Source organism: Grammomys surdaster, unplaced genomic scaffold, assembly GCF_004785775.1.
Source record: "Grammomys surdaster isolate TR1022 unplaced genomic scaffold, NIH_TR_1.0 125621, whole genome shotgun sequence".
In the NCBI taxonomy this organism is placed as follows: Eukaryota; Metazoa; Chordata; class Mammalia; order Rodentia; family Muridae; genus Grammomys; species Grammomys surdaster.
In genome coordinates this window covers 1,192,598-1,214,077 of record NW_021620462.1, presented here as the reverse complement: position 1 = coordinate 1,214,077, position 21,480 = coordinate 1,192,598, and the positions used below count along the sequence as shown (strand labels likewise).

At 43.9% G+C, this 21,480-nt stretch overlaps 2 protein-coding genes across 4 annotated transcripts; one reads left to right on the top strand and one right to left on the bottom strand.

The window, feature by feature from the left end:
* Med31 (mediator complex subunit 31) lies at positions 1–4,089 on the bottom strand. 3 transcript variants are annotated; one of them, XM_028787263.1, is made up of 4 exons: positions 3,462–4,089; positions 2,440–2,517; positions 2,066–2,162; positions 1–371 (listed from the first exon to the last, which is right to left on the bottom strand). In XM_028787263.1, the coding sequence occupies exons 1-4, from the start codon at positions 3,487–3,489 to the stop codon at positions 179–181; spliced, it is 396 nt and encodes a 131-aa protein (XP_028643096.1). In that variant the 5' UTR covers positions 3,490–4,089; the 3' UTR covers positions 1–178. The 3 variants fall into 3 exon arrangements, with proteins under 3 accessions (XP_028643096.1, XP_028643098.1, XP_028643097.1); XM_028787265.1 differs by lacking the exon at positions 1–371 and adding an exon at positions 1,161–1,943 and having other exon boundaries at positions 3,462–3,563; XM_028787264.1 differs by lacking the exon at positions 1–371 and adding an exon at positions 1,161–1,902 and having other exon boundaries at positions 3,462–3,563.
* Positions 3,824–6,967, top strand: CUNH17orf100 (chromosome unknown C17orf100 homolog; the record flags this gene model as incomplete). The annotated part of the gene is made up of 2 exons (XM_028787303.1): positions 3,824–4,529; positions 6,353–6,967. A coding segment is annotated over one exon (420 nt), but the record flags the coding sequence as incomplete, so codon positions are not given.
* Positions 6,968–21,480: the final 14,513 nt, after the last annotated feature.

The following is a 21,480-nucleotide window of genomic DNA, read 5'->3' as shown; positions in this document are numbered from 1 at the left end:
TCAAAGTAGAACAATTCTGGTTTAATAGAAATAATCTAGTAATAAAAAGTTGACCAACCAAAAAACACTAATGGTTCTGAGTGCTACAATAAAGGGGGCAGAAGAGTCTTTTTCTCTGTACTATACAATAGCAATACATTATATACATGTCCTAAGAGCCTGGTCTGTCCCCAGCTCTTCATTTTCCTGCTGTGTTATTCTGCTGTTGCTGCTCTGCCAGGGCTTGCTGAAGACGCATCCGCTTCCTCGAATAGTGCTGCCAGTGTAGAATCTGCTGTTCGTCAATGAATTTCGCACACTGAGCATTCACCAGCTCCTTTCGAAAGTGTTCATACTGGAGCAGTTCTAACATATGTAAACACTGAGGGTACCTGGGTTTAAGTTCATAAGTTAATTATCAACATTATTTAAGGCATTCCAAGTTCCAATTCAGATACTCCCCTAAAAATGATCTCAAGCCTACCATTTCTGTTACTATAGTATCTTTGCTAATATCACTCCTACCATGTTATTTCAGACTATTATGCAAGATATACTGAAGTTACTTCACAACCTCTCTTGAATTTAAACATTTATAGCTGTTACCTCCAAGAGGACATAGATGAACAAAAAAAGAAACAAACTTACAAACAGGTTAGAGCTATAAGGAGGTGTATTTGATCACAATGTAAGGAAGAGCTCCCTAGACCCTGGCTATCAATGGAGTAAGCTGCCTCTAATAGAGGGATATAGCTCACAGGAAGCCTCTAACCAGAGTGGAGATAATCATCTTTCAACAGCTTGGCTGGAGAGACTCAACTTGAAGATGGGTAAGGCTTTCAATCCCCAGTCTGAAAACTTGCTAGCATGTAATGTTATAATCTTCTAACAATAACTTCAAGTCTATCATTTGGATTCCTAAAGGAATCTATAATTGCATCTTGAAGAGCAAATCTACAGGCAACCCAGGAATCAAGTCAGAAAGTGACAAGGATAAAAAGAAAGGTTTGAAATGTTTTCCTCTCTGGGCAGTGGTGGTGCACACCTTTAATCCCAGCACTTGGGAGGCAAAGACAGGTGAATTTCTGAGTTTGAGGCCAGCCTGGTCTACAAGTGAGTTCCAGGACAGCCAGGGCTACACAGAGAAACCCTGTCTTGGAAAAAAAAAAAATGTGGCTTGAAATGTTTTCCTCTAATTTTTAAAATAGGGTCTCTCTGTGTGGCCCTGATTGGCCTGAAGCTTGCTACATAACCAGGCTGGCCTCAAAGTCATGGAGATCTACCTGACTCTGCTACTTGAGAGCTGGGATTAAAGGGGTGCCAGGCTAAACTTATGGGTTTTTTGTTGTCCCCTCCTTTGAGGAGAACATCTACACAGGGTTTACCTGTGTAGAGCTGGCTGTCCTGGAAGCAGCTCTGTAGACCAAGCTGGCCTTGAATTCAGAGATGTGCCCACCTCTGCCTCCCAAATATTGGGATTAAAGGTGTATGCCAGCTTATTTTTCTTTTTAAGTCAAAGCAGAGTTTGATAGAGTGTTCTGTGTGTCCGTGTTTGTTCTTTTAAAGTGAATTAATGTGCACAATACATTTAGCACAAGTGCTCGAAACAAAGGACACTATAAAGAAGGGCAATACTTCTAAGACCCCCAGAAAACAGTACTTCCTACCTTCCAAGATTAAGGGTTGGTAGGCATTAAAAATCCAGAAAGACAAGGGCAGTGCTAAGTGACAAGGTTAGTCTCGACCACACTACATTAGAACTGTAGTCTAAAATCAGTTCACTGGATCTTAGCCTGCATGAACAGAAGTGGTATATTTTGGCTTAAATTAAACTTACAGCGTAAGCTGGCTCCCATGTAGACACTGGTTTGGTTTTGTTTGAAGGGAGTGAGGTAAGAGTGGTAGCAGAAATAAATGCAATTCCTATAATAATCCAAGTTAGAGATGACACTGTCTTACATGCACTAAAAGCAGAAAGAGTCAAAATATTGTTTTCCATTCTGACACCAAGAAAACTTCTAAATATCAGCACTTTGTATTTATAATAAAGTATAAATAGATTTAGGATTATAAAAATTAAACTTACTTTAGATATTTGGCATATTCTGGTTCTTTCCAGTAAAGCAAGTACTTAAGATAATTAACAAAAGCTTTGTCTTTGAAGTAACCTCTTTGGGCAAGAACTGAAAGACACAAAGAAACAATCTGTATGTCAACCAACTGCTGGACTACTGATTTGTAATCTCTAAAATAAAGTAGCTCTTCTTAACTTCCCTACCAACAAAACACAAGGAATTAAAAACACAAGCCCTTATTTACTCAGTTAATACTTACAGACCAGCACAAGTAAAACCCCATTCAAACACACTGGAGTAAATAAATACTATTAAAACTCACATCTCTTCTCAGAAATCATTAAGAGATAGCTACATAAGTCAATGATGTACTGTACTTACTTACAATTAAGGTAATTTGGGTTGGCTAAGCATTGCACAAATTCCAACTCCAACTGAAACCGAAGTCGATTTCCAGCATCATCTAGAAAAAAAGACAGTTTAAAAAAATCACCCAAAAGTTACAATACAAATATTGATTTGTAGAAACAAAAATAAACCGCAGGTGAGGCAGCTCAGCAGGTAAAGGTGCTTTACAGCAAAATCTGATGACCTGAGTTCGATTCATGGAACCCACAGGGTTACAGGAAGACAACCGACTCCTCCAAGTTGTCCTCTGACCTTGGTATTCACAGTCACCCCCCCTTCCCTCCTCTATAAACACACACACACTCATGAATGAACTCAAACAAATATAAAAGTGCAGAAGAGACTTCCTTAGAAATTAAAGATATATATAACCATATGTATACATATATACCCATATATATATGTATATATAAAACGTAGTGAGACCCTGTTTCCAAAGCAAAAATAGTAAAACAGAAAATTGTAAAGAAATCCTTTAAAGTTTGTTGAGGAAAAAATAAGTAGAATGGGAATTTACCACCTGCAGGCCACCATGTTAGCGAAGATCACTGGATAGTCTGTAATAGCTATGCGGTTGCCTATGTTATAACCACAACTACCAACAGCAAAAACAAAGTGCTACACAAAAACGAAGCATGATGCAAAAATGATTAAACAATGGAGAGAAGACGGTGCATTAGAATGCACAGGTTATCGACATTTCAGGCAAGTTTTCGGGAGAAGTTCCACAGAGCAGACAGTGGAAGGTCTCAGTCCTCTCCCACAGCCCCGCCCTGCCCCAAGAGCCAGGGTTGGAGTACCGGTTTGAGCAACCCAGGAGCAAAGATGGTCTCACAGGCCATATTCTGAAAAGCAACACCGCCTTCTCCTGTGTCGGTCCCAACTCTAAGGATGCCAAGTTGAGCCCGAAAGACGACGCAGGAAAAGGGAAACGGGAGAGGATTTCGGGGCGAAGGACCAGTCCCTCGGTGAAGACTCTAGGTTCAGGGCACAACGCACCTGTCTCCATAGCGACGGCCGTGGCCATAACAAGCGGAGAGGCGCGAACACTACCAATCCAACCGAACCGCAGCTTCGATTGGTGAGAGAGAATCCGGAAGCCACGGCTCCTACTTCCGGTCGCGGGGCAGAGTGGGACACGAGGGCGGGGACAACCTCACTTATGGGAAAAGTAGTCCCGCCCCTCTGTGCCGCTCTGTCCGGCTGCGCGTGCATATATCGAGCGGGGCGTGCCGGAAGCTTTCTGTTTTTAGGTCCCCGAGTTCTGCTGCCTACCCTGACGTAATACACCACCCTGACGTCACCCTTCCCTGTGTGACGTGATGCAGAGCATGATCCTTAGGCCTCTTTGTCCCTCCTGACTAAGGTGTACGGGCAGGATGGGCTCGCCCCTTAGGAGCAAGTCCTCCGCCCCGCGAGTGGAAAGCACCCGCCACAAGGAGACATCGACTGTCCGCGTAGAGACTTCGTCCCACCGCGAGGAAACGTCATCCCTCCGCGTGGAGACGTCCTCCCGGCAGGTTCGAACGTCTTCGCGGCAGGTAGAGACCTCCCAGCGCCACCGAGAGGGGCCCTCCCTCACCCCCTCCACGAAGCGACTTCCTCAATTCCTCGAGGTGTCCTCCCAACACGTGGAAACCTCCTCGCAGTGCACGGAAACGTCCTCCCGCCACGTCAGGGCGTCGTCGTCCCTGCGGGTGGAGACTACTGTGCACCGTGTAGAAAGCCCAGCCAAGCGAGACAAGCAAGCCTCTCGGCAGAGTGCCAGAATGGCTCCATGAAGTGCCGTGGTCCATAGCCAGGACTGAAGAGTTGCCAGCCAGCCAGCTTCCAGGAGAGCCGAGCATCTTTGGTTTCATGGAAACAGCCTATAAATCCGTGTAAGAAGCAGGCTGTGGTTTCTGGGCGCTGTTAACGTGTATTGACATTGCAGCACCTTAGACCATCCTGCTATTGTTAACCCAGTGTACTATTAACTTGAAGCCAGCACAGAACGGTTTCAGATTTGTGGTACTGTATGATAAACCCAGCCGATAGACAAATAGATTCTTTGAGTCTCTACACCAGGTAAGTTTTATAGTCTTAGGTCCCTCGAGAATGTGTTGACGACTTGAAATTTGCAAAGAGGGGCCAAACAAGTCATGATTCTTAACCACTGGCCTGATCTTATATCTGCTTGAAACTTACAGAGCAAGGCATCATTTTTCACAAATTATTAATTGGCCTTTATTAATATTTATATTTCATAATAAGCTTTCTCATGTTAACTTGTTATACACAGTATTCCATCTGCATTTTAAAAAATAGGTCAGGAGGCATTAGAAAAAACAGGGCAAGTCAATTAATTAAAAAAAATTATTTTGGAAGGGAAAGTGAAGAAGAAACCATGACACTTGGCCTTAGGCGAGAGACTGACAGAGGATGGTTACTGAGTACCTAGTGCATGCTAGGTACTAGTCAGAGCATGTCAGCTATAGCAGTGGAAAAGACTAAGATCTTCTTCTAGTGAAGAGGCATGCAACAAAGGGGAAAGTAAGACAATGTTCTGTTGTATTCCTGTGAAGGAAAAGGTATCTATCTTGTGGTAGAGAGTAGGGAGTTCTTTAGAGAATATGGTCAGGGAAAGCCTTGCTTATTACATTTGGTCTGAGATTTGCGTGGGTGAACAGTGAGCCATAACAGGAAATGCATTCTAGACAGAAGGAAAAGCCTACATTTTTTTTAAAAAAAATTGAAGATGTTTATTGAAGAGAAAGACCAGTTAGTATATGAGAGTGAGGTGTAAGGAAGAAAAAAGAAAAGAGGAAGATACCAGTTCATATAGAGTTTTGGAAATTTACTGTGATTACAGTAAAGAATTTGAACTTTATTCTGAGATGATCAAAAAAAAAAAAAAAGATGATGCAAGGGAGCAAAGTGCATGATGCAGTTTACAGTTTAAAACTACATCTCCATCATTGTTGTGTTGGTACCTAAGTTGGGAATGATTTTGTCTCCAGAAGCATGTGTGTTTGGGGCGGCATGGAAGGTGCTACTGCTAGCCTCAAGTGCCTAGAAGCCAGGGATGCTGCTAACGTGCTATGGTGCCCAAGTCAGCACTCAGTCCCTCCTCCAACAAAGAGTGGCTGTGCTAAGAAAGGCAGTAGTGGTGACACTGAGAAAAATCGAGGTCTCTAGCAACTTTGCTAGAGCGTGGTCCACTAAGCAAACCCCTCACTTCTACATAGCAGAATTGTGAAAAGCCTGAAAAACAGTCACGGAAGTGTGTCGAGAGCATCTTCTGGTGAGGAACAGAGCAAGCGTTCTCAGAGGAAGAGGATGTGTTGCTTTGTAAGGAACCCTCTCCCTCTCTTCAATATTGCATGTGCTGTTTGCCACTAGAACAGAAGGCTGCAGATGATCCTGATTCAGCAGGACTCCTCATGATTTAGAGCACTTGCTACCTCCAGGCACTTATTTAATCCCAGGGAGTGCACGGGGCTGTCCCCCTCAGAATGGGGGCATAGGTCAGAAATGTCATAACTGTTATAGACAAGGCTATAACCCCAAAGCTACCCGAATGCCTCTCTGCCTCACAAAACTGCTATTAACAAAGAATTGGCTAATAGCAAAGAATTTGTCAGTCTTTTCCAGTTTACTTTTTCTTTTTAGTACGGCCAACTGTGCCTTAAAGAAACAAACAAACAGCAGACAAGCAGTTGCTTCTCTTTAATAATGTCCCTATTAATTTTCTTATTACAAAAGTGTGTGTCTAACGTAACAAAATAAGTTAAACATTTATAACGTTTAATGCAATATCATATTCCTGTCTGTTACTAGCGTGGAAATAATGTCAGAAATGTGTTTGTCCAGACTTTTCTCCATTATCGACTGCCTCTTTCCTCTTTTAGTAGGATTTGGAAGATGGGCTGAGTGTGACTCTGGAAAAGCCAAGCATCTGCTTCTGGATCATTGATGCTTCAGGAAGGGCACAGGAAGGATCCTGGTAGATTCCATGTTGTCCTTGTCTCATAAAAGAGATTTTTATCTAGGTCTCTTCCTCTATATTTCACTTATTTATGTTTCAAAGCTGGAATTCAGAGAGAGAGAGAGAGAGAGAGAGAGAGAGAGAGAGAGAGAGAAATGTGATGAAACACACATTTGCCATAAATCTATATTCTACATTCCACAGCTTCAGAATGGCTGTATTCGTCAATGAAGGCAATCGTTCATGTACCTGTTGCACTTTGTAAACGTGTGTTACTGTTAGCCGTGACATGTGTCTTCCTCATTGTTCTCTGTAGGAAATAGTGCTGCTGTGCCTGGCATGTGTTATGTGATGTTAAAGACAATGTGTGCAACAGTAATGAATGAGGAGCAGTGTTCTCCATCTGCAGTCGAGAAAGCCTTTAATGGCACCGTCTAATAGTTGGATCCATTATGCTTGATAATAGTTGTGTCTTGCCTTCAGCTGTACCAGCCAGGTTAGTTTGAAAAATTAAATAAATGCAAATTCTTGTAAAGAAGTCACTTCTCAGAATCTTTTTTATATATTACCTGGGAATGGTATACAATATTTACTGCCAATTGTACTGAAAAGAAATGGCTGGGTGTGGTGGTGCACACCTGAAATCCCAGAACTAGGAGAGGCTGATGCAGGAGGATTGCCATGAGTTTAAGGCCAGCCAGGACTATATGACTAAAAAGTACCAGACTAGTCAAAGTTACATAGCAAGATCCTATCTCAAAAACTAAAACAAAGTAAAGAGAGAAGGGGGTGGGGTGGCAGGGAGACAAGGCCAGTCAGATGGCTCAGAGTGTAACAGTGCCTGCCACCAAAATTGATAACCTGAATTTGATTTCAGGGATTCACGTGGTAGAAGGAGAGAACGGACTCCCAAAAGTTGTCCTCTGACCTCCACACATATATCAATGTGTGTATAACAGTTTATATAATTTAATATACATAATTAATATATAATAATTTAATATAAATATATTTAGTATAAATGCATTGAATATAAACAATAGGCATAAAATTATATACTATATAATTTAAAATATAGTAAATTACTATATAATACATTAAATATATATTTAATTTAAAAAAATTTTAAGGTTTGCATTGACAGGATCCTCTTTCCCCAGACTTTGCAGGCCATGGGAAAAACCAGAAATCCAATTAACAAGGTGTTTTCCTTACATCTTTTTCTAGACTTTACAGAATTCCTGTTTCCTTATTTGTTCTATTGCTCTCATCCTAAAAGAGTTAATGTACATATCCAAGGCCTGGATGTCTGACCCAACCTCTACTGACTAAATGAATCGCCTTTCCCTTTGTTTCTCCTGCCTGAGTCCTTAACACACACCATAATCAATGCTTAGAATTTATAGCTGTAAAAAAACAAACAACAAAAATAAAACAGAAAACCTATCCTAGAGTGGAAGAAATAAATAGCAGTTCATCTCCTACAGTAAGTCACACAGTCTATCATCCAGTAATGTCAGCAGATAATCTATTGACTGCCTTACCACCTTTATACACAGTACAGCATTCTGTACACTTGCATACTACCTCAGGGTTACAAGATACGTGCATGTCTGTAGGCTCCTGCCTGTGTTCCTCTCAGATGGAAGGCACAGCGGAAGGAGCAGGGTAGTTGATCTTCCTACCAGTGTTTTTCCATGTCAGCTGGAAAGAGAAACCTTTACCAGGGACTTATAAGTATATCTCTTTGACCCAATCTGAATCATACATGTTATCTTTAGCTGCAAGGGAGGCTGGGAAAACAGATATTTAGCTTTCTAGCCTAAATGGCGGGAAGAGAACGGCAAAAAGCCTCAATGAGCCAACCTAGTGTTTTCTACAAGTTGCTTCCACACACAATAGTGTCTTTCAGGTGATCTTAAGTGGTCCTCTAGGTTCTCAGCAGTGACTTTGCTTCTTGCCTTTAGCATCACACTGACCAATGCTTGGTGGTCACCGCTCGGGGCCTTTCCTCTCATTGATGTGGAGTAGAACTTGTAAAGCATGTTTCCAGGTTAGGAATTCTGCTGTCCCTCTTTGTAACATTGCTCACTCTTCTGATTTGCATTGCTTCTAGCAGCAACAGTGACAGCAGTGCTGCTGTAGCCATGCCTTTGATCCTCCACACGAAGGTGTCCATGGCCTCTGTCAAGGTATGCTGTGCACTGCTGGTGGAGCACTTTATGATATACCTTGGTGTACTTCATTTCCTCTGTCTTATATTTGGGATTGCTTACACTCTTTGAAACTTTGACTTTATGGCCTTCATGAAATTCATAAAATTTGGGGGCCATTATTCCTTCCAATGTTCCTTCCTGCCTCTCTGTGGGCATAAGCCATGGGTCTGATAAGCTCTATGAAGCCAATGCGCTTCTGGGTTTTTTTCTCTCCATATTTCACTGGATAGTTTGTGTTGTTTTATTTTGTGTTTCTTCCTGTTTATACTAATCTTTTTTTTCTACAATCTATAGCCTATCATAAATGCCATCTAGTGTGGTTTTTAAAATTTTTTAGCCAGACAGTGGTGGTACATGCCTTTAATCCCAGCACTTGGAAGGCAGAGGCAGGCGGATTTCTGAGTTCGAGGCCAGCCTGGTCTACAGAGTGAGTTCCAGGACAGCCAGGACTACACAGAGAAACCCTGTCTCGAAAACAAAAACAAAAAACAAAAAAAATAATTTTAATTTCACTTAAAACTTTTGTATCTCTAATAGTGAAACGTGGGTCTTTTAAAATATCCTCCACGCATAAACATTCCTCCATGAATTCCTTTTATATCTTCTCGGCATGTTCTGCCTGCCCTGTCATTACTTTTGACATATGTAATTTTGTTTTAATAATGATTTGGTTTATTTGTGTTTAATCCTGTCATCTGTATAATCACTGGGACAGTGTCTATTAATTGATTTTTTTCTTCTCATTATGAGATGTATTTTGTGGTTGTTACTTTCATGCCTGGTTATTGATGTATGTCAGGCATTGTAAATTTTTACTTTTTTGACTGTTGTATAGTTTTCATAGTTTTATAATTCTTGAACTTTGGATTAGTAACTTATGAGTTATTTGGAAGCAGTTTGCTCTTTGTATCGACTTGGAAGCTGTTCAATGAATCTAGATTAGTTTTAAATGAATGGTTAATGTTCTCTGAGGCAAAAACTGTATATGTCTTCCCTGGATATCCCTAAGTTGGGAGGTTGGCTAGGGGAACGAGCCTGGTTCTCAGTTTCCTGCCCTTCAGTAGTTTCCTTAACATGTGCAATGGTCAGTACTCAGCTGCAGGCTCAGTGGGTACCTATGCAGTCTCTAGAGTTCTCTTTCTATGCGGCTTTCCTGTTTTCAGTGTGAGCCCCTGTGAGTTCAGCTCTCCCTCCCTAACACAGGACAGTGAGAGGGCTCTGCCACAGCTCCCCCCACCCCAGTGCTGCTGACTGAAGCCTCTCTTTGGGCAGTGAGCTAGGTCAATCACACAGTTCATGTTACTTTTAAATTCATAACAAGCCAGAGAGAAGCCTGTTATTCCACTCTGCCTTAAATCCTCCTGATTATTTAAAATAGATTTTCCTGGAGATTAATATATTATCATTTTTATTTCTAGGTAACAATATTCAGGTGGAATTGTGAACAAACCTTTATAGTAGTTATCATAGAGCAGAGATGGAACGTATCACAGTCTCTGTGAGGGACACAATTACTATATTGACCTGCTCTCTCTTTCATTTTCAAAGCAGAGCCACGTTATAGCCCAGACTGGCCTTAATCTCTTGATCTTCCTCTCTCTACTATCGGAGTGCTGAGATTACATATATGTACCTTGCCTGGCCCCTTGTGTCTCTTTGAGGAGATGATAATATCATTATTTTCTGTCATAAATAAGTAAGAAAAAGGTTAGGAGGGTATGTGAGCTTAAATATAAGTGCTGATTATCAGTGCTATTAGCTGTACCAGTTAAGAGTTTACCCATTGGCTGCAAACCTCAGCAAATTTCTGCTATTTTGCCACGAGGTGGCGCTGTAGGGCGCAGTCTCTCTAGAGGACCAGAGTCGCTTCTTCCTTCCTGCTGTCTCCACTGTGCCTCCTATGCTTTCTGTGAACTCACACTAGCCACATTCCATCCTGGCTGCTACAGTTCCCTTCCCTTAGTAGCTGAATACACTTGGCAATTTTCTCTTTGAAGAACCTAACCTCGGAACCAGCCAGTCATCTATTCTCAGAGTCTGCAGTTTATACTCTTCTTCTGAGTTTCTCAGCTTTAGTCACCCCAGCCTCTGCTCTTCCCATCCGCCTAACCCTGAGTGTCGTCGTCACACCTTTTCCTTCTAAATTGCCTGTTGATAGCCTTTGCTTAATTTTTTTACTGATTTGTTTATGAATACTAAATATTTTAAGCTCAGATTTTATTTGTATTATAAAATATTCTTATTAAAAAATAAAGGGGTGTGTGTGTGTGTGTGTGTGTGTGTGTGTGTTAATATATGCCTTGTGTGTACAGATTCCAACAGAAGCCAGGAGAGAGATGGCATTCCTGGAGCTGGAGGTTGAGGTTGCTGTGAACTGTCTGATGTGGGTGCCGGGAACCAAACTCTGGTCCGCTGTAAGAGCACCACTCAACCACTGGGCCAACTCTCCAGCCCCTACATGCATATTCTTAAAGTTCAGGGATCATTCTCCTCTTTTAGTTTTAATTTTTTTTCAAGATTTATTTTTATTTTATATAAGTACACTGTAGCTGTCTTCAGACACACCAAAAGAGGGCATCAGATCCCATTACAGATGGTTGTGAGCCACCATGTGGTTGCTGGGAATTGATCTCAGGACCTCTGGAAGAGCAGCCAGCAGTCTTAACCACTGAGCCATCTCTCCAACCCATCTTCCTAAATATCAAAGAACAGTTTCTCACATCCCACTGTATGTCTTTCTCCTGTTTGGTTTCCTTCTCCGATTTCACTTCAGGATTGGCAGCAGTGTTTCTGTCTTCATAAACTGACCTCCCAGTCAAAACTACTGAAGACTGGAGAAATCAATTTAGTGGGCCACAATTAATTTTTAAAAAACAAAAGAGCTGGAGACATGACTCAGAGAGAGAGAGAGAGAGAGAGAGAGAGAGAGAGAGAGAGAGAGAGAGAGTGAGAGAGTGTTTAAGAATATGTACTGCTCTTACAGAGGAATGGTGCTCTTCAGTTCCGAGTACTGAGTACATAGGGACCTCTCAGGAATTTGTAACTCTGGCACCATGGGGTCTCTCACTCTTTTCCTTTCCCCTTAGGCACCTGCACACATGTACACACACGTACACACACACACACACACACACACCTCTAACCTCCTCACGTGCACTGTGGTATAAGTGCCACTCCATGATGTTGTCATATATATATATATATATATATATATATATATAAACACACACAATAATAATAGGAAATAATTTAAAACACATCACATTGCTTGGGGCAGGGAAGAAAGTAGAAAAGTAGATCTGGACAATTTAGTCACAGCCCAGGGCCAGAGTTTTTACTATAGCGTTGCAGCAAGGGAGCATGTGGCTTCTGCTAAGGCCATCTAACGAGTGTCTAGTAATAGGACACCTGACAGGAAATGGACAGTAACAGCATTATTAACCTAAAGAAAAGAAAACTTCAAGTCTAGTTAAGGATTGATAGACTTGTTGAAAGGCATTAAGGGCTATTTGTTCACAGGATTGACATGAACTGAGTACATAAGTAATTGTTTAGTCCCATTAAAATCCATCAGAAAATTGCTCATATGTTTTATTGGTAAGGTAATTGATTCCCAAAAAGAAGTCTGTGGTTTGTATTTATTTATGCAACATCCCTGCCCATGTCCATATATGGATAATCTTTCACAGCATAAGGACAAATATTAAGGAAACTTGTGTTTCAGAACATACGTGTGTTACTGTCAAGAGGTATGAAAACCACTGTGTTCCCTCTCGCTCTTTTCTCCCTTTTTGAGATGGAGGTCTCACTGTGTACACCAGCTTGGTCAGCCTGCCTCTGCCTCCTGAGTGCTTAGACTAATGGTGTTAATCCCTGAGTTCATTATATGGCAAATGGCCATCATGCCTGGCCACTGATCTGTTCAAGAATTCAAGAATTCTTTAGCGCTGAGATCTGTTCAAGGGTCCAAGAATTCCATGTGTGCTTACACCTGCCATTGTCTGGAAAACTGTCCATTTTTGCAGGCACTTGGTGGGATTCCTCTGGATACCCTCATAGATTCATCTGCATATCTGTTAGACTGAGAAATCTGGTCACTCCTGCTCTGTACTTCATAAGATTTCGTTTACACAAGGGTCCTGGTGCTAAAGTAAAATACTCCAAAATCACCAAGCTACTCTAACCCCTTTTTTCTGTGAAGAAACAGCTAAAATCCCTTGCCAGGTACATAGTACATAGTAGCTTGGGTCATCTGCAGGGCACTGTCCCCATTCATCAGCAGAGTTGACAGTGGAGACTCAGTGTGACCTGTTCACATTGTCCTTTAAAAGAGCCTTAACACTCCTAAATATTTATGCTCCTCGGCTCTGAGCTTCCTAACTCCAAGGCTGCTGTATCCATTAGTTAAGACAGGTCAGAATCTTGGGGCCCCAGAATTTGCCAAGAACCTACAGAAATAGTCAAGACCTGAAAAAAGCTCATTGGCTTCAAAATACAAAATAAAATCAAAAGTAGTAAGTGCCAGTGTGGATCAGTTCCATTTCGTATCACCCATCACATCAGGACCTTTGAAAAAGGCCACGCATGTTACCTTTCAATGTGTCTACACGGGGTCTACACACCATGTGCCCTGGGGAGATTACAGAGTTGGGCCTCTCAACCAAATCACAAGAGTGACCCAGCACAGCATTTTTGTGAGAGCTGTTCATACCTTTCTCCCTTTTGAGACATTTGGGCACTTCTGCAGATAAATGAAGCCACCTACAGGTGGGCCACCTCCCCTACTGTGTTTGGACAAAAAACTTGTTCTCTGCCTGAGGCATGAAATACAATGTGAACTTAGAAAGTGTAGAAACACATTTTCTTATATCATTTTGATAATTAATTTTTTATTTTTAGTTTTCCCTGGGGAGAGAAACATGTATTCTCAGTGTTGTGATTTTAACAATATTTTATGTAGCCCAGAGTGGACATCTCAAAGGTTTAAGCTCACTGATTTAAAGGAATGATAATCCAGTTGCTTGAGTAGCTGGCCTTGTGTGTGGCTAAAGGCCTGGAGTGGCCTGGTACACACCAAAGTTAGGAGCTCATTCAGGACTCATTGACTGAATCTATATTTTCAGATTCCAATAAAACATAAAAGTGTAATGTCAGATTAGTGGGTCATAACTAGCATTTTCTTGTTCATGAGGTAAAATAGAAAAAACACAGAGTTCTCAGTGAAAATTTAAACTGTCTTGTGAAGCATTCGTGTAGAGCTACAGGGTAGAATACATTTCTACTGAGAGTCTCTGTGACAAATAGTACAGTAAAGAAAATCACGGGTGTCTCCCTGTCTGAGTTCTGGCTTAGTGTCAGTTTACTTGGTACCATACAAAAAATGGGCAGCAGAGGGCAGTCAATCCCTACACGGCTGCAAAGGTTGCACTTCAGAACAAACCAGGAGAGAGTGCCACACAGGCTGGAAGCCAGCTGGCCTTCAGAAATGGCTGCTTCTGAATGAGACACTCGTGGCCATAGCAGTACAGACCATCACTACTCCTGGAGAATCGGGTCTTAACGCTATTTTTGTAGCCCCCTTGAGATGTTTCATGTATCTTCTTGTCGGATGATGTCCTGTGATGGAAAGTTGGGCCACAGCTGTGTTCATCTTGTAAAGCCAAAGCATCACTAGACATGCTCATGTGGACTCAGAGAACTCTCTTGACTGCTCTAGTTCTAGGGGGTCTGGGGGGGGACATTCTGACACTCCCAGAGGTTTGGCTACTGAGCACTGGTACTCACTCTGCCCCAGGTACTGTTGATAGTACCCAGTTTTTCCTTAGGTCTGGACGAGGTAGGTCAAGGAGACTAGGAGTCAAGATGTTGAGTTGCCTTACCCAGCATTCCTGGCCAGGAAGGAACAAAGTCAGAATCCAGACATGGACGGGCTGCTCTGGCTTGGTGTTCTTAAACACCAGCTATTGCTGCACATGGAACAGACACCTAGTCCTCCACAGTACGCTCAGGAGGAGCCTGGGAGGTCATTGGAAGAGCACAGTCAATCTCAAAACAGGAAGATCAGATTGGTGCTTTGTTCTGCTTCAAGAAGGACTTCAAGTATAGTGCCAAAATCAAAGGATGAGCAGCTACAAAAAGATATATTTGGTCTCAGGAAAGAACAAAAAAACAAAAAAAAACAAAATAGTTCCTAAAATGTACTTACTATCCTCAGTCACCACTGTAACTCCTGTGTCTCTCCACAACGGTTACTACAACAAGCAGCTACAGCCTTGACTGTCTTACATTGCCTACTGGAAGGCAATGACTTAAACTTGTTCACCATGTATCCCCAAACCTGTAGAGGTATCCGGAACCCAGCAGCTATGCTGTCTGCAGAATGAACAGATGAGTGTGTGAATGAATGAATGAATGAATGAATGAATGAATGAATGAATGAATGAATGAATGGGCAAGATGGATTCAGAGTCCTAGGAGTTTGGACACAGAGACTGGTGTTGGACTCTACTCCAATACTCCAACTGGAGCCAGACTGACTGCCATTGAGCCAAGGCCACTGGAGGGTTCAAGGGCAAAATGCCAAGGAAGGCTCAGATAGACTTACACTTGCCACGGGCCTCCCGTGGTCCTTATGTGAGACAGACAGCCTGTCCTCCAGGCCCTGTTCCAGTTCCATCTCCCCAGGGAGCCTGACCCAGCCCTCTGCCCAAAAGTCCACCTCTTGGTATTTTCCCTCCCCACCACTGCCATCTCTATTGACAGCTCCTCTGTGCATGCTCCATAGTTTCTTCCTTGTTAGCTCCTGTCCCTTCCATGACATTGTCAGCAGAAGCAGGAGCTGCCATAAAGCCTCTTTGTGTTCAGTAGGACAACCCTGGACCAAATGAACAAGGTTGGCTTGTGTGGACCTAGACATAGTCACTGACTATTCCTGGCCTCTGTGTGGTGGGACATCCCCTGACAGAAAACAAGACACACGGGGTACAGCATCCCTTGAGCTTGATTAGTGTCCATTTGGAAGGCATGGAACAAAGAAGCCATTGTCTGCCGACTCGCTCATTCACATACGGCACGGCCTTGTCCCTGTGCCTGCTCATTTGCCCTGTTTATTGAATTCTCCCTGACTGAAGCTTCCGTGGTGGGCACCAGGGACAAGAAGACCCAGAGCTGATGACTCAGGAGCAGTCAGATTGTGCCTGTCGCTGAGTCAGAGCAGGCCGAGAGATATGACCCCAGGATCCCTCTTCTTTGATCTTCAGTCTGTAAGCTGCCTTCACCCCCATGATGCCCCAGCTAGGAATCCAGACACCAGCCAGCTTCGACAGACCGCTGTGCTTGCAAAACAGCAAGATGCCTCAGAACCTGGAAATCACCTATCCGGTTGCTTAAATGAAGCCCCACACCTCCCCCTCCCCACCCCATCCTTTATCTTTTCTGGGTTGAGCTTTCCAGATGTGACTCACAGAGACCCTCTTCAAATCCCTAGGGCCACCACAGGAGCCAAGCCAGGTGGGCAAGCTCTGCTGACGCAGTACCCCACCCACTCCAGCCTGAGGTCTGTGGATTAGGCTTCAAGATCACCTAGGGAAGCTCCAGACAGGGAGTGGCGGGGCAGGCTGAGAATGGCAAGGGTGGGACCACTGGTCTACCAGATGGGCAGCTAGAATATAGGACCTCAGCAGGGTGGGGCCACTTGGAGTTTCCAGACAGCCGTTTTATGTAATCATTAATTTTAATGTACAGATGTCCTTATTTTCACACAAGAATTCTGATAATGTGATCAATTAGTTATTATAGTACAAAAGATATATTATAGTAGAAAGATAGTTGTGCAGGAGTGACAGCTCAGGCCTAGACCTGGGGAGGCTGAGGCAGAGAGATTTCAAGCTCAAGAACAGCCTGGTCTACATAGTGAAACCCTGTCTCAAAACAAAATGATTTATAGCACTGTACTCTAGCACACTGGGTGCAGGGGATAGCCCTGGCTAGTCATCCTTATGTACAAAGCATGTATTGTCCTGTTGAATTATTTCCTTGCAACACATTCCCAGGGGTGGAATTAGCATGAAAAACAAGATATGAGCAACTCAATAGTCCTGGAATCCTATCACCCAATTTCTCCCCTAAAGGGCTGTGCTAATTCACACTTGAGCTGGCAGTATGTTTAGCCTGGTTTTACCATATAAGTAGCATGCACTGTTTTAACTTTGCTAATGTTCGCTAATTTAGTGGGTGTAAAATGGTACATCAAGGTTCCTCTAATTTGCCTGATTATAGTGAGAGTGAACATGCCTGTAGGTGCTAATGTAAGTATCTCTGTGATGGGCTCCACACAGCCTCCTAGCTACAGCTCTGATCTGTATTTCCACACCACTGTCATCCTCTGTCTGTCTTTACACTCTTTCTTAAGCCTTCCTGTCTCCACCTCTCAGCTCCTTTTCTCAGTTCTTACCAGTCAGGGATGTGGCCTGGTAAGGTCCAGGTAAGTCGTGCTTAACTGCAAGCTAGCCTCTGGGAACAAGGCTTTTCCCTAAGTAACTGCCCCTCTAAAGTCCAATGGTGCCCATCTTTCTACCTGGGCCTAACAAGAACCTTTTTCTTTTGTCCAGGTACCTTCACCTGAGTTGAACTTTTAGCCTAAAGTCAGTGGCAATAAGGTCTAAGAAGTAGCTAGGAGTGGCCAGACTGTCCTTTAGTGACCCTCTCCAATGAGGTGCCCCAAGTGCCACACCTCAAGGCAACTGGCCAAATGGGGTTTCATGTCCAGGCAGTTGGAAATTTGTGGTTAGAAAGAGCCAATGAGTAGGTCCCTCAGAATTCATGTGTGTGGGCAACAGGGTGCCATAGAGATGACAGTGCCTCTGTCATTCCCACCAGCCTCTCACCTAAAGTTATAGAAAGAACTCAGCCTTCAAGCAGGAAACCCACTTACCCTCAGGCAGACAGAAGGCCATTAGTAGTGCCCTATAGAACAGCATGGCCAGGGTTGGGCTCTTGCCATTCCTGACCTTCTAATGGCACCAGGAGGATTTAAGGCAGGTATCAGGACAGCTGATGTTGATGGAAGTGTGCTCAGATGCACATGGTGAACGCTCATGGAATAGCAAATGGTTGTCCCGTGGCATTATCCCTGCCCCTGGCACCACCCCTGCCACTGGCACCACACCTGCCCCTGGCACCACACCTGGCCATGGTAGCATACCTGACCCTGGCAGCACACCTGGCACTGGCAGCACACCTGACCCTGGCAGCACACCTGGCCCTAGCAGCACACCTGGCCATGGCAGCACACCTGACCCTGGCAGCACACCTGGCCCTAGCAGCACACCTGGCCATGGCAGCACACCTGACCCTGGCAGCACACCTGGCACTGGCAGCTAGTGCACAGAAGCAGATGAGTTTGGAGACTTCAAGCCTCTGCAAACCTTCTAGACTGTGAGTAGTCCAGAGCACTAGAACCACAGACACAGAACTCAACAGTAAACTGCAACTCCCTCACTTTAACTTCTAGCAGCTTTAGAAAAAAAAAGTTACCCAGGAAGTATATTCCCATTTCTACAATATTTGCAAAAATATCAAAAACTATACAGAAAATATCAACCCTTTGTCCACTTGTCCAAGGTAACTGCTTTTCTGGTACTCCCTCACTTCTGTCCATTCTCTTCACTGATACTGTCAAACATGGGTAATTTCATGTCTGCTTTCATGCTTTAGGTTATGGGCACCTGACCTCATAAAGGAATAGGGAAATGTCCTTCATGAACACTTTCAATGACTGCATAGCAGACTTTTGGAGGAACACCCCTCAATTATGTACATTAATAATTACATTATTAAGTATGAGAGCACAGTGTGGCCAACATTATCATTAGCCACGTTTTCATCCACAGTTTGACTTTTCTCTTAGTTCAGTGTCCCACTCGCTATGCATATATATACATGTGCTGTAAGAGTGCATAGTCCAACAGCAGCAATGGCAGGAAATGCCTATTATTTGGAAGCCAATAAATCAACTTCCCTCTTTTAGAAAAAGATTTGTGTGTGTGTGTGCACGTGTGTGTATTTTGGCCATTTGTGTGAGGGGGCTGGTGACTATGTAGTAACAGTGGAGGCAGGAGGAAGTCTTTGAGTCCTCTAAAGCTGAATCTACAGGTGGTTGTGAACCACCTGATGTGGGTGCTGAGAAGGCAGGTCCTCTTCGAGAGAAGTATGTCATCTTATCGCCTGAGCCATCTCGCCAGCCCCTATTGCCTTCTTTCCATGCTTACTCAGAGAAGGCTTGGATAGGGAACTCCTAAGGGACATATTGAAGGTCACTCTGGGAGAGGGACATCTACTCTAACTGTGAAGCTTCTGGTCTGCTGTGGGAGATGCTGGCATGCCCTCTAGGCAGAGAGGTGAATGAAATACTGGAGTTCAATAACCTGTCCAGGTCCACACCACACATGCACAAGAAGCAACCAGTGTCTAGTCCCATGCTGTGGAAATCCAGGGCCCTCATCTCATCTTCCACTTCTGTGCTCTCGCTGTGGGAAGTCAAGGAGGAACTTGGATCTGAGCCTCTCTATACCCAGAGGGACACCATTAATAGATTTTTTTTAAGTGTAAAGGCCAAGTTTCACAAAGATGCTTCTGTAGGCTGGCTCAAGGAAGAGGAGAGATGCAGAGGCCAGTTGGGGAGAGAGATCACATACAGAGAATGTGATCAACAGAAAGGACTACCGTGGATGCCTATGCGTGTGTGGTTGTGGGCAGAGGGCAGTGAGGAACATTAAGGGTCTGGGGAGGCCTCCCACAGAGCCCTCTTCACTGGGAAAGGGCCATTTTTATCTGCTACACGTCAGGCAAAACCTACGCCAGCTGCCAAAGACTTCACCTCAAATCTAGAAAATAAGAGAGAGGACGGTATGGATTACGTTATATTTAAAACAAGCCCACACAATGCCTGTAATTTTTTATTCTGACTCCGTAATTATAGCCCGAGACCAGCCAGATCACAGTTATCCCCACACCGACCTGCTGTTGGGACACATGGAATTAGAGGGTTTGTTGCCCTTTGAGAGGCTATTTTGGATGCCCTGCACTGGCAGGTAACAGGCCTTTCACAAGGCCCGTCTTGTTGGAGTCCCTCCCAGGCAGCCTGCTTGAAAGGCCAAGTCAGCAGCAGTTTCTCAGAAGGCTACTGAAGGTGGGAAACAGCTGGGATGCTGTGGTATTGCCCAAGCCCAGCTCTGGGCATCAGGTCTGTTCCATGGAGCATCAAGGTAAGCTTGGGAACAGGCCTGGGTCAGGCCCATCTTAGAGCCTCTGCCCTCTGGAAAATTCCAGAATGCTGTTCAACTTCCTGATCTGGACTCGCACTGATGGATGGGCCACTGCTTGACTCTTTGGCATGGTTGCTACAGGCAGGTTCATGTTGCCCAAAGGGTCCAAGTTCAGAAAAGAAGAGAGGAAAGAAGGAAGGGGAAATGGGAAGCATAGGAGGAAGGAGGGAGGGAAGAAAGTCAAAAGAGTACAAAACAGCTAGGTACATGGATAGCCCCTTTCACCAACCATGCCTGGGCCAAGTAAGAGTCCTCTCCCAAGTAGATCCATCATAGAGTACCACCTCTTAGCCCCATGATAATACCTCAATGGAGCCAAGGTGGGATTGTGCCCTCCTGGATGTGAACTTATATCACCAGTGGGAGTCAGAGTAGTCCTCCCAGGCTGAGTCCAGCCTCTGGGCAGCCCTTTGGGGAAGATTGAATGGCACCATCCATCCAAAGATGCAGAACGTGGCTCTAAGGCACTGTGCACAGCCTTCTCATTTGCTTACATCATTCAACGAGGCAGTTGTACCAAGGTCAACACAGCTTCCATTTTAGACATGAGGACATAAAGCTCAAAGATGTAAAATACACCACAAAATCTCATAAGTTAAGGAGAGAGATCCAGAACCCAACTGTCAGAACACCACAGGCCACACACTACTGTCCTGAAACCTCAAGCCTGATCCAGCAGCCCCTTGCTTACTCCTGAGTCCTTGCTAAGTACTTGGGCCTGAGGAAGCCTAGTTCAAGACCTTTGTGTCAGTATGATTTGTGCTGGAGCACTGCTCCCAAGACCTGATCAAGCCAGATTCCCTAGACCCTTGATCTCATGACCCTACATAGACTAGTGGCTCTCTCTTCCTGCCTTGATACATCTTACATATACTCTTATTTTTGCCCTGAAGGTAGGCATGCCTATCTTCTGTTAGACTTCTCAAGACATGGCCTGAGTCTTGTCTCTCTGTTATTAGCTCCTACATGGCTCACAGGCAGGTACTTCTCCCAACTGTCTCTTGTAAGAAAAAAAGAGAGTCTGAAAAACCATTTGCTTAGAGTCCTGAGGTGGGAATTTCTGTTTTCTTTGGAGACTCAGTTGTGTCATGTTATGTTTTTCTGGAAGTTGCCTTATGAGAGGATGTTTGGCTGAAGCAGACATGTGAGAGGATGTTTTTCTGGAATAGACACATGAGAGGATGTCTTGCTGAGAACAGACACATGGTATTCTCCTAGAAGCTGTCTTGTGAATTCGATGTTTTGCTAGAGAGAACTCTTGAGAGGGAGCATGATGTTTAATTTAAAAAGAATATTAATGCTGGGCAGTGGTGGCGCACGCCTTTAATCCCAGCACTTGGGAGGCAGAGACAGGCGGATTTCTGAGTTCGAGGCCAGCCTGGTCTACAGAGTGAGTTCCAGGACAGTCCAGGCTACACAGAGAACTCCACAGAGAGTGAGAGTATACTGTTGCATTTGTTCACCTTGTAACACTTGGCTGGTCTTCTCTGATCTTCTCTTGTCATGACTTT